The sequence below is a fragment of the Carcharhinus amblyrhynchos genome, chromosome 6, assembly GCF_965287045.1.
Source record: "Carcharhinus amblyrhynchos chromosome 6, sCarAmb.v2.hapA, whole genome shotgun sequence".
Taxonomy (NCBI): domain Eukaryota; kingdom Metazoa; phylum Chordata; class Chondrichthyes; order Carcharhiniformes; family Carcharhinidae; genus Carcharhinus; species Carcharhinus amblyrhynchos.
This window is the reverse complement of record NC_137329.1, coordinates 26,218,238-26,231,250: the sequence shown is the minus strand read 5'-3', so window position 1 is coordinate 26,231,250 and position 13,013 is coordinate 26,218,238. Positions and strand designations below refer to the sequence as shown.

At 46.5% G+C, this 13,013-nt stretch overlaps 1 protein-coding gene across 2 annotated transcripts in view; it reads right to left on the bottom strand.

Annotated features, from left to right (window-relative positions):
* galnt18b (UDP-N-acetyl-alpha-D-galactosamine:polypeptide N-acetylgalactosaminyltransferase 18b) overlaps nucleotides 1-13,013 on the bottom strand; it is a 266,019-nt gene that overhangs the window by 66,124 nt on the left and 186,882 nt on the right. For both annotated transcript variants that reach the window (XM_080190078.1, XM_080190079.1), the window contains exons 7-9: nucleotides 8,850-9,035; nucleotides 2,611-2,748; nucleotides 590-685 (exon numbers count right to left, since the gene is read on the bottom strand). In XM_080190078.1, the coding sequence (XP_080046204.1) occupies nucleotides 590-685; nucleotides 2,611-2,748; nucleotides 8,850-9,035 (420 nt within the window). The remainder of the gene's footprint in view (nucleotides 1-589; nucleotides 686-2,610; nucleotides 2,749-8,849; nucleotides 9,036-13,013) is intronic.

Genomic DNA, 13,013 nt, shown 5'->3' with positions numbered 1-13,013 from the left:
TGGCTAGCTTTGCATGAAATGTTGGCGCCTCTTCTATTTCTTGTGAAATATATTACCTCCTCCTCCTTTTATTCCCTAACCAACATGTGATGGTCTCACAATATGTTGAATACTACAGGTTTAAACAAATTGGAAATCCATTTCTATGAATGACCTGTAAGAAGGTAACAAAAAGGGGTCGGAGATAAATTTCTGAGGCTTACTTTCCCCAAACATCTGGGATTTTTCGTCCTTGCCTGGAGGTTGTCTTGTCAAAAGTGGGACTTCTAAGTATTTTGATACACAAGGTATCACAGTCTTGTGGACTTTGACTGTTCAGTGTTGTATGCATGTCTGGACTCTCTGGGGACTTCCCCGTTCTGCCCGCCACAGGAATCATAGCAGGCAGGAGGCGGACCATCCAAATGTCCACTGAACCCGGTCAAGATTTTCCAGTTTTGGGGCCAGCTCAGGTGGAAAATCCCGCTCCCAAAATCTTTGTATGCTAATTTGTTCCTATATTCTTATGTACATCCCATAATGACAAGCGGCTCTGTTAAAGGGAAGACTGGTATTGTGGGATTATGTCCCTGTTGCTTACTGCACATACCTGCGATGTCATTCCGTGGCAAATGTACATAATTGGAATATTGTCCGTGTCTGGCCCCTGATCAAGGCACAGATCATTTTTCAGGATATTTTTGAGCTGAAAGACATGTAGAAATAAACATGTTGTATGAGATGATTTCGCCCTGGGATTTATCATATCCAAATTCATTAGGTTCTAACCTCAGCAAACTAAATACATGACCTGCAACCTCATGCCATGAGATTCAAGTGTTGTCACATCAACTCAAGCTTCTCTGGACCTCAAAACTATGGACCATTCTCTCTCTCTCAGTATAATATAGTTCTTCAATAATCTTCCTGCTTTGAAATCAATTTAGGAAGCATTGTATGGAATGCATAGCAAGGAAACAGGCATTCAACCAAATGGTCTGTTGTATTCAACCACAAAAACAGAAATCTCAGCAGGTCTGACAGCATCTGTGGAGAGAGAATAGAGGCAGCCTGGCAGCATAGGTGGAAAAGGTAGTGATGAAAGCATATGGCACGCTTGTCTTCATCAGATGGGGTATCAAGTATAAAAGTTGGCAAATTACGTTACAGTTGTATAAAATGTTGGTTAGGCCACATTTGAAATACTGCATCCAACTCTGGTCACCAAACCACCAGAAGGACATGGAGGTTTTGGAGAGAGTGCAGAAAAGGTGTACCAGGATGTTGCCTGGTACAGAGGACATTAGCTATGCGGAGAGATTAATAAACTGGGAGTGTTCTCCTTGGAAAGACGGAGGCTGAGGGGCAACCTGATAGAAGTTTATAAAATTATGAGGGGCATAGATAAGGTGAACAGTTGGAAGCTTTTCCCAGGGCATAAATGACAATCATAAGGGGGCACAAGTTCAAGGTAATGGGAAAATGTTCTGTGGAGATGGGCCGTGGAAGCATTTTTACACAGAGGGTGGAGGAGGGGGTTGGAATGTACTGCCAAGTGAGGTGGTTGAGACAGAAACATTAGCAACATTTAAGACTTATCTGGATAGACACATGAACAGGCCAGGAATAGAGGGATTGGTGATTGGTTAGATCAGATAACATGATCGGCATTAACTTTGTACTGTTTTTTGTTCTTTATTGAGTTTGGATGACCCTTCATCAGAGCTGAAGACAAGGAAAAACAGACAAGATTTGTATGGTGCAAGGTGTGGGGGTGGTTTGCTGCAACTGATAGGAATGACATTGACTCTGTTCTCCATAGATGCTGTCAGAGCCGCTGAGATCTTCCAGCTATATTTCAGATTCCAGCATCCACAGTATTTTGCTTTTATCAATGGTCTGTTAAATTGTTATGTAAGTGTTAAGCTCAAAGTGCAACCTACACCACGTTTTCATTTTAGCACATCCCAATAATCGGTTCTGATGATGTTGGCCCCACAAAACTGAAAAGAACACCTTCAGGCATCTTGGAAAATAGAACCAGAGCAATCTTTCATGTCCACCTGTGACAGCAGGCAGGGCCTCAGCTTAACACCTGTTTGAAAGGCTGCACCTCCAACAGTGCAGCGTTCCCTCAGTAGCACACTGGGTTCGTTTGTCCCAGATTATGGGTAGACACCTCTAGAGTGAGACTTGAACCCATGACCTTAGAACTAATAGCATCACCCATTGAGTCACAGCCGACACAAGCTTTCGCACGGCACGGAGCACAGTGATTAGCACTGCTGCCACACAGCGCCCGGGACCCAGGTTCGATTCCCAGTTTGGGTCACTGACTGTGTACGGTTTGCACATTCTCCCCATGTCTGCATGGGTTTCCTCCGGGTTTTCTGCTTTCCTCTCACAGTCCAAAGATGTGCAGATTAGGTTGATTGGACATGCTAAATTAAACTGGTATCAGGGGGACGAGCTAGGGTAAATACGTGGGGTTATGGAAATAAAGCCAGGGTGGGATTGTGGTCAGCGCAGACTCGATGGGTTGAATGGCCTCCTCCTGCATTGCAGGGATTCTATGATACCTTAAGTTAAAACCCAAAAGTGATCGGAGGATGCTCTCCCAATGATCCTTACCATGCCATAGGCCACTGTGTCCGTGTACATTCTCATCTCAGGGTACACGTTGTGCAGGTACCACTTAAAGCTCTTGCATTGTAACTGTTGCCTCAGAGCTTTCCTGCTTGAAATGGCTCCAATATCAATTCCTGAATTCTGTGGAGACAAGAAGGAAAAGGACACAATGTTCGAGTCTCAAATCCTCTCAGATAATTACAGCATGAAGATTCATGTGTGAGCTAAACAATCCTTGATGATGGCATTTGCAGAACGCATCAGAAACAATTTACTTCCATGGGCGCCACAAAACATCCTGAGGTAGGAGTACAATCAAAACAAACTTGAACACTAAACTACAAGAGATAGGTGGACGGGTAACCCAAAACTTGGTGAAAATTATAGGTTTAAAGGAGCATCTTAAAGGTGGGGAGAGGTAGGGAGGTGGGACACTTTGGCTGGAGAAACCTGGAGCTTAGGGCCCAGGCAGCCACAGGCGCATCCACCAATGGTGAAAATCGGGGTATGTAGAGAGCCAGAATTAGAGAAAGGCAGATATCCCAGCGGATTGCAGGGCTGGAAGAGACAATGGAATTGCCGGGGGGGGGGGGGTTGGAGAGGAGAAGGCCATGGAGGGCTTTGAAAGCAAGGATGAGAATTTAAAAATCCAAGTGTTGCTTAGCCAGGAAGCAATGTAGCCAACACGTATGAGGGTGGTGGGTGAACAGCATTTGGTACAAGGTCATTAGTCAAATTGTCTCGAGTAACACTTGAAGCCCAGTCCAGCTACAACATCAAGCTGTGAGTTTTGTAACCAGTGACCAGTAGTTGATACGGGCTACTGACTCGAATGATTTGGTGAGCAAGAGCTCATTCATTCACTCAGTAGCTTGAAGGCATCCAGAGCTCTAGTTAAAGGAGGGTTAAGCAAGGTTAAGGTTCCTTCATGTTGAAATTTGCAGAACCCAACTCAAATGTTCTTACAATTATCTGCAATTTTCTCCTCAAAGCGATCTGACCTTCCACCTCTTTCTCCCCCTGTACTATCTAAATCTTTAATCGGAATTAAATTGACCTTTTAACCTCTCTTTGGCTCATTATCCATTTTTCCTCATGTCTTTGTGAGGCTATGTCAGATCTTTTTCTACCTTCAAGACATTGTATAAATGCAGGCTGCCATCGTTAAGGGAAGATGATGGCCGGAATTCTCCAGCCGTTCACATTAGTGAGATTCTCCAGTCCTGCCAGCAACGCATCCCCGTCTACTGATTTCCTGATGGAGCGGGGTGACTTCAGTGGGAATTCCCATTGACAGCCATGGGGCCAGAGAATCCTGCCGCTAGCAAACAACACGCCACCTCCCGCTGGCGGGAAACACGCAGCTGGGAGGCCGGAGAATCTCGTCCTGTTGGAGAGATAATAGCACAGTGGTTAGCACTGCTGCCTCACAGCGCCAGGGACCGGGGTTCGATTCCTGGCTTGTGTCACTGTCTGTGTGGAGTTTGCACATTCTCCTTGTGTCTGCATAGGTTTCCTCCGGATACTCCGATTTTCTCCCACAGTTCAAAGATGTGCGGGATAGGCTGATTGGCCATGCTAAATTGTCCATTAGTGTCAGGGGGATTGGCAGAGTAAATACTTGGGGTTACGGTGGTAGGGCCTGGATGGGACTGTTGTTCGTGCGGGTTTGATGGGCTGAATGGCCTTATTTTGCACTGTAGGAATTGCTAGATAGTAGTACTATTGTCACATGACCTCAAGTTGCTATCTTCCCTTAATGGCAGCCTGCATTTGTACAATGCCTTGAAGGTAGGAAAAGGTCTAACATAGCCTCACAAAGATATGAGGAAAAATGGATAATGAGCCAAAGAGGGGGTAAAAGGTCAATCTAATTCTCGATGAAAGATTTAGATAGTACAAGGGGAGAGAGAGGTAAAACGTCACTAATGTTATAAAAGTGCAGCATATGGGAAAAAACCTGCTGCCCCATGGAAACAAGGAAGGCTTGCATTTACACCACACCCCTCATGACTCAGGTACCAAAGACCATTTGACCAAAACCAATTTTTTTTCAGGGGATGTGGGCACCAATGGCAAGGCGAGTGCTTGTTAACCATTCCTAATTGTCCTAAAATGAGCAGCTTGCTAGGCTATTTTTTTAAGGGCAGTTAAGAGTCAACCACATTGCTTTGAGTTTGCAATCACATATGTAGGCCAGACCAGTAAAGGGTGCCCTTCCCTAAAGGGCATCAGTGAAACAGGTGATGAGGAATAGTGAAACAACAGAACTGCAGTTCCAGTTATCAATACTGAGAGCAGTTTTTTTATTGGGACTTTGCTTTTCATCAATTGAATTCAAATTCCGCCAGTTACCATGGTGGGGTGAGAAACCCCTAGGGCATTAGCCTGGAATACTAGCCCAGTGACAGTATCATCTCATCAGGAAGTCATTTGGAAGTGCAGTCACTGTTGAAATGTGGGAAACATGGCAGTCAATTTGTGAAGGGAAAGCTCCCGCACACACAGCAATGGAATAATGGCCTGCTCACCTGTTTTAGTGATGTTCACTGAGGGACAAAGATTGGCCCAGGACACTGGAGAGAAATTCCCCATCTCCTAGTCCCAAATAGTGTCATGGAATGTTTTACATCAACCTGAGAGCACAAATAGGGCCTTGGTTTAATGTCTTACCCAAGAAAGACACTGTAATACTGCCTCACTACTGCCACTGGGCACATCAGCTGAGATTATGGGTTGGGTTTTACAGGACACCCATGGTCCCAACCACCCACCCTCCAGATAAAAAGTCAGGAAGGAGTCTGCCCAGGACACGGTCAGCGACCCCATCTAACAGCCGACTGGCCATTAATAGGCTGAAGATGGAATTTCTGCCCCTCAAAGACAGGCCAGCAGCTCTCCACTTCTGGCAGCACTACCAGGGGTGTTGGCCATTGTTGGCACTGTACCCGGACCCTGAGGGGCTAATAGGCGCTGTTGTAAGGGTTTGGAGGTCTCACAGGGGGTCAAGTTGACAGGCTCCAAGGAGAGGAGGGGGACCTGGGGTGGGGAGCAACATCTTGGGGAGGGAACCCTCCGATGGGCTCAGGGGTGCATGTTAAGGAGGAACGTCCCCTGCCTGCCAGCCATGCTGGGTAACCTGCCACGCTGGCCACTAGACCTGGGTCTCTCTCTGTGCTGGTTAAGCCCTGGTGGGGTGAGGTCCTTAAGTGGATGTTAATTGCTCGGTGAAAACACTGCCACTGGTAAAACTGTGGTGGGGAGAGGCAATGGAAGGCGGGTATGTGGTGGACAGATCACCCACATCCTGCTGGCAAGGGAGTATAAAATCCAAACGATGCACTCTTCAGATTTCACAGGAACATTACAAGTATTCATTAACAAGGAGAAATTCTGTGGAGGTCCCCCACTGCCCTGGAGCAGAGCCCCCCCACTGCCTTGGAGCAGACCCCTCCCCAGTTGTCCTGGATCAGATCCCCCCAGCTGTCCCAGTTCCTACATGTCTTCTACATGTCTTCACTCTGTCTTCTATCCAAGACAGGACTCCACCCCCTGGGGTGATTACCCACTCTCAGTTCCTATTAGTCAGGTGATCCTCTTCATAGAATAGAATCATAGAATCCCTACAGTCCAGATGGAGGCCATTCGGCCCATTGAGTCTGTACCAACCACAATCCTACCCAGGCCCCATTCCCATAACCCCACACTTTGCTAATCCCCCTGACACTAAGGAGCAATATAGCTTGGCCAATCAATCTAACCCCTGCATCTTAGGACTGTGGAAGGAAACTGAAGCACCCGGGCGAAACCCACTCTTCTGCTGTGTTGCCCTTAAAGTGACAATCACCATAGTTACCACAGCAACCCTATTTGTTCAAGTCACTGAACTAGACTTGAACCTTCCAACTCTGAAGCATGCATGCTGCCCACTGAGCCATGGCCACCCCCTGGGGTAATCCAAATCTGGTCACGGCTTCCAATACTTCAACCAACCATAACGCTCTTCAAATTATTTGTTCATCTCCTGTTATGATTCAGTGAATGGCTGTCCGATGTCTATCTGCTCTCTAACAGCTATTTCATTAATAATTGAAGCTTCTTTGGGTAGAATGAAGAACATACACAAGCAACATTGCAAATAGCTTGTTAGAAGGTGAACAATATGGCCTTCTGAAGCTGTGCAGGCCTCTTCCCTGGCTGATGAAGATCGCTCAAGCCTGGCCTGCCTTTATTAAATGAACCCATGCATGTCACTCAGGAGAAATGAGAGACTTTCCACATTCAAGAAAAACCACTGAAATCAAACTGCAACAATCATCTATACACCTCACTGCCTGGTTGTCACTGGCATTTTGTGGAATCAAGAATAAAAGGGGTATTGAGAGGAGAACCAGCCTCATCTGGGGAGCTTTAACCATAGAGGGTGGGTGAGTTTGAGTCGCGTGGGGTGGTGAGGGGAGGGGGGAGGAGAAGGGGTGTGGGGTGGAGGAATTAAAGGCCTAAAATCCAATTTTTGATGTAAATCCAACTCCAATCCGCCCACTCCCAGATTTAACTGAGGTACAGGAATCACAAACCCCCCAAGAAGACGACAATTAACGGGTGAGATTTTATGGCCTCACTCGGGCGAGACGGGAAATTTCCACCAAGGTCAATAGAGATTTCCATTGTCAGACCCTCGCCCGCTCCAATTCCACGGCCAGCGAGTTGGTAGAGTTCTGGCCTATACCTGACATTCAGACTGTGAGCCTCTTTATTGTTGCATTTTTCCAGCTTTAACTCTGGTTAATCAGGTTTCCTGAACTGCAGGAATCCCAGTAGCCAGATCCAGGTGAGGGATGGGGAAAGCAGGGGGAGAGACCTTTATGTCTATACCCTGGATTCAGCGGGGCCTGTCCGAGGAACCCCAGTGACTGGGCATCTCTTCCCAATAGCACACACACACACACACACACACGCGCGCGCGCGCACACACACACACACACACACACACACACACACACACACACACACACACACACACACACACACACACACACACACACACACACACACACACACACACACACACACACACTGTGGCTGGAAAATTCCACCCGTTCTAACAGCTAAAATCTCCTCTCTGTGTTCAAATTTAGTTTGATTCCACTACAATCAAGTGCCTTGGGACATCTCAGTATATTTACTTTATGTATAAATGTAAGATGCTGTCATTACTCATCAGTGAGAAATGATGGGGAATATTTTGGTGTAGATCTATCCGTCCTGTTCACCAATCTTATATGGAAACGTAGAAAATAGAAGCAGGAAGAGGCCATTCAGCCCTTCCAGCCTTCTCCACCATTCATATGATCATGGCTGATCGTTCAATTCAGTAGCTTAATCCTGCTTTCGCCCCATAACCTTGGATCCCATTAGCCCCAAATGCTATATCTAATTGCCTCTTGGATACATTCAATGTTTTGGCATCAACTACTTCGTTTGGTAATGAATTCCAACACTCTTTGGGTGAAGAAATGTCTCCTCATCCCACAGAGGATGGACCTGATGTGCGAGGGACCAGACTTGGGGGAGGGCAGAGATTTCAGAGAATCGTGGCAGAAACAGGGAGCGGCAAGGCAATGAGGCGATTAAAACAAAGGTCAGAGTTTTAAAATGGGGGCTGGACAGACAGCCAGTGTACGTCAGTGAGCACAGTGGGGGATAGCTGAATGGGATTTACTGTGATTTAAGAAATGGGCAGCAGAGTTTTGGGTGAGCAGGAGTTTCCTGAGGGCACAGGGTTTGTTGACTGTCCAGGATAGTATTTAAACACTGAATTCTAAAGGTCATGGGGAAGATTTCAGCAGCAAACGAGCTGAAGCAGGGATGGAAGAAGCTGGTGAAATTACCTTGGTGATGAATCTTGCAGACAAGGATCAGAGGGTGGAACAGTGGCACAGTGGTTAACACTGCTGTCTCACAGCACCAGGGAGCTGGGTTCAATTCCTGGCTTGGGTCACTGTGCAGAGCCTGCATGTTCTTCCCGTGTCCACGTGCGTTTCCTCCGGGTGCTCTGGTTTCCTCCCACAGTCCGAAAGACGTGCTGGTTAGGTGCATTGGCCATGCTAAATTCTCCCTCAGTGTACCTGAATAGGCACCGGAGTGTGGCGACTAGGGGATTTTCACAAAACGTCTTGCCATAGTGAGCAGATCCATCAGAGGGGGTAATTGGAATAGCTAACGACTTCCTATGGACTCACCTCAATTGGAATGTTCCAGGCCATGTAGACGTGGCTTTTGAACTCGTCCATCCAGACCTCTGCTACCCTCAGTGCGTTTCTGCGGACGTGGGCAGTGAGATCCTCTGTGTAGGGTTTGTGAGCTCTCTCAATATGGGCGAGTCTGGAACAAGGGAGAACCTCCACGCTGCCCCCACATTGCCAGACCTGTGGAGAGACACACCAACCATGAACTTAGGTAACAGAATTAACTATTGTTCCTGTGCACAGTGCTGTAAAAAAGAGTTGCAATGAGGGAGAGGGAAGCATTGGGGCAGAGTTGGAGCCAACTGGACAGATGCTAAAATCTGGGACATGCTGACCCAGAGGCAGGGAAGTTACCACCAAGCGAAAACCTCACGCCGGTATGGAATTCCCCAGCCCTCCATGCCAGTAGGATTCCCCTGCCTGCTGAGTACCAAATGCCCTGTCCTTTCTGGTAGTAGCAACGGGGCATCAATGACCAGTGAATTCTGGCTTATATTTCAATTCAAAGTTCAGTGGTGTAGAGGTAATGTCATCCCCCAAAGCCCAGGCGAATGCTCAGTGGACTGGAGTTCAAATCCCATGATTACAGCTGGTGGGATGAGTGAATAAATCTGGAATAAAAAGCAGGTCTCAGTAATGGTGACCATAAAACTATCAGATGGGTGTAAAGATCCTTCTGGTTCACATTAGGGAAGGAAATCTATCCTCCTTACCTGGTCTGGCCAATACGTGACTCCAAACCCACAGCAATGTGATTGACACTTAATTGCGCCCCCCCACCCCCCGAAATGGCCCATATCAACCAGTTCAAGGCTGATTTAGGATGAGAAATAAATGCTGGCCTTGCCAGTGACATGCCAAGAATGAATGAAAAATAAACTACAATGCCAAATTTATACCATTAGCTTGCTCAGTGCTACCAAGCCCTGGAAAGAACACCGGATGTGGATATGCCGGCGTTGGCCTGGGGTAAAGACAGTAAGAAGTCTGACAACACCAGGTTTAAGTCCAACCGATTTGTTTGACAGTAAACTCACAAGCTTTCGAGGTTCCCCTCTTCGTCAGGTGAATGGAGAGTTCTGGCCTCAGACAGTACACAACTCAGACAGTCGGCCACTTTAAGACTTGAATAGCAGGTTAGGTGTAAAGATTCGCATTCTAATCAGTAATCTGCAAACTGTCTGTGCTTTATATGTACTGTCTGAGTCCAGAACTCTCCATTCACCTGACGAAGAGGGAAACCTCGAAAGCTTGCGAGTCTACTATCAAATAAATCAGTTGGACTTAAACCTGGTGTTGTCAGACTTCTTGCTGTAAGAACACCGGAGGCAGCTGCTTTGGGATCCCCTGTAGCACAACCCACGGTCTCAACACAAGGCTCCCCGCCTGGCTCTGTAAACATGCCATCTCTTACAAATCCCACGTGAGGGCACGACCTCTGAGCTCACTCACGATTTCATGCTGGGACTTTCAAATCTTGCAATGTTGTTTCTTTCCTAAACACAAACACACACGCTTGTGAAACAGGCAGCATGAGCAAGCCAGAGAGAAAAATGCAAGGGAGAAGGAAAAGAGAGAAAATTATTTTAAAAAAAAAACAAGCTTTGTAGGGATGAACGGGAGTTAGTGCTGCCTGAGTGGATGAGAGGGTGTCCTTTCTCAAAGCTCCCGAACACCCAGCCTTCATCGCAGGGTTTGAGTGTCCAAGGGGGGTTGGAGTTTTTAGCAGGGAGTCTCTCATTTACTTTCAGCTCAGGAGATGGGGAGGCCAACAACTGCTGCAGGAGCTCAGTGTACACAATTTGGACTCAGGTAGTGAGCAAGCTGTCTGGCCTACTAATGTTAAAAGTTTATTTATTAGTGTCACAAGTAGACTTACATTAACATTGTAGTGAAGTTATTGTGAAAATCCCCCAGTCGCCACACTCCGGCACCTGCTCGGGTAAACTGAGGTAGAATTTAGCACAGCCAATGCACCTGACCAGCACATCTTTAACTGTGGGAGGAAACTGGAGCACCCAGAGGAAACCCCCCACACATGGAGACGGGGAGAATGTACAAACTCCACATAGACAGTGACCCAAGCCTGGGATTGAACCCAGGTCCCTGAGCTGTGAAGCAACAGTGCTAACTGCTGTGCCACCAAGTACTCAGTATTTCCAGCAGGTTCTGTTTATATTAATTGCTCATTCATTTGATTCTTGTAATCATGGAAAAGCTGTCAGTTTGACTCACTTAAGTCTTCCCCCATGTTGCAATAATGTAAATGCCTTGTACGGTTAGATACCACAGAGAAACAGGGCTGGGATTGTACAGGCCACTGAGGATGTTACATTCAAGTGAACTCTTGTGTGAGAAATGGTGACAAGGAAACTCAGAGTCTTCCAGAAAGTTATATATTTTTAGTAAATTAATACCTCCTTTGTGCCCAGAGCAGGGGCCAGTAATCAGCCTGTCATATCGAGTTGTTAGCAAAGTGCACAAGCACTACGCAGTTACAAAACCTCTGATAAAATAGATACCGCCTGAACTCTAGCAGGACAAGCGCAGCAGATGCCTGGGAACACCACCACCTGTAAGTTCCCCTCCAAGCCACTCACCATCCTGACTTGGAAATATGTCGCCTTTCCTCCACTGTCACTGGGTCAAAATCCTGGAACTTCCTCCCTCACAGCACTGTGAGTGTATCTACAGCACGCAGAATGCAGCGGTTCAAAAGGCAGCTAAGCAGTACGGTTGCACAGTGGTTAGCACGGCTGCCTCACAGTGCTGGGGCACAGGTTTGAATTCCAAGCTTGGGTTGCTTTCCCTGCAGAATCTACATGTTCTCCCCATGTCTGCAAGGGTTTCCTCTGGGTGCTCCCACAGCCCGGAAGATGTGCTGGTTAGGGGCATTGGCTGTGCTAAATTCTTCCTCAGTGTACCCGAACAGGCACTGGAGTGTGGCAACTAGGGGATTTTCACAGTAACTTCATTGCAGTGTTAATGAAAGCCTACTTGTGATACTAATAAATAAACTTAAACATCTCAAGGGATCAGCAATAGATGCTGACCTCCAGTTTGAAAACGATTACTATAGCATTCACCTTGGTCATTCAGAATAATAATTAATATCCAAATATCATTATGATTCGTATGGCTTTTCTAATTTCTCAGTTCCCTATCTCCAACATGCACACACAGCCTAATTATCCTGTTCAACAGAACTGTTGTTCCTAATATGATAAGAAAGCTAATTCAAGCTCCATAAAATGTCATCTTGAAGTGAACTTTCAGGAATGATTCACCTTACTGGTTTAAACATATGTTATCAGAGTGTTCCTGTCACATTTAGCAACCACAATCTAATACTGAGCTCTCGTCACGCAGGAAGATCACATACACCTTGCTGATAATTCATTGAGTCTTACGGCACAAGACAAGGCCATTTGGCCCATTGTGCCAGTGCTAGCTCTTCCAAAGAGCTATCCAGTCAGTCTCAGTCCTCTGCTCTTTCCCCAAAGCCCTGCAAATCTCTTCCCTTCAAGTTTTCCTCTGAGGGGCTCAGGATACTTTCTCTTTCAGATCCAACAGTAATTGGAATTACATTCATTCAACCCAGGAATGCTACATCAACCCAACACACAATTCCTGAGTCTTTCATGAAAGTCCTGTCCAGAAAGAGGAGGGACAGAGACACGGATGTTTAGATAGACAGAGATGATTGGGGGTGAGAGTCAGGGATGGACAGAAAGATCCAAAGACCCAGAGGGAAAGACAGGGAAAGGAAGACAGATGTATACACCTTTAAAGGGGTATTCTCTTTTAAAGAGTTCAGCCACGCCTGTGTGGAATGCTCTCATTCTAATCACTGCTGATCACTCATGGTAGTCCAAACAAGCAATGAACCTCAACTTGATCATCTTTACATGAATTAGACCTTTCAGGCTCAATGAGACTGACATACCCCTTCACCTAAGCAGCAAAATAATACATGTGGAATATAAGGTATGAAGATCTAATATTACCTGGGGCTCTGCTGTAGCTAGGCAGCCCCTTATCCATCCATGGTGGATGCTGTAGGATCTGAGCCAAGGACAGGATCTTATCACTGACTACCAGAAAGATGGGTAAACTGCTGACCCACCCTAATAATGCCTCTGATGTTAAGACATAAAT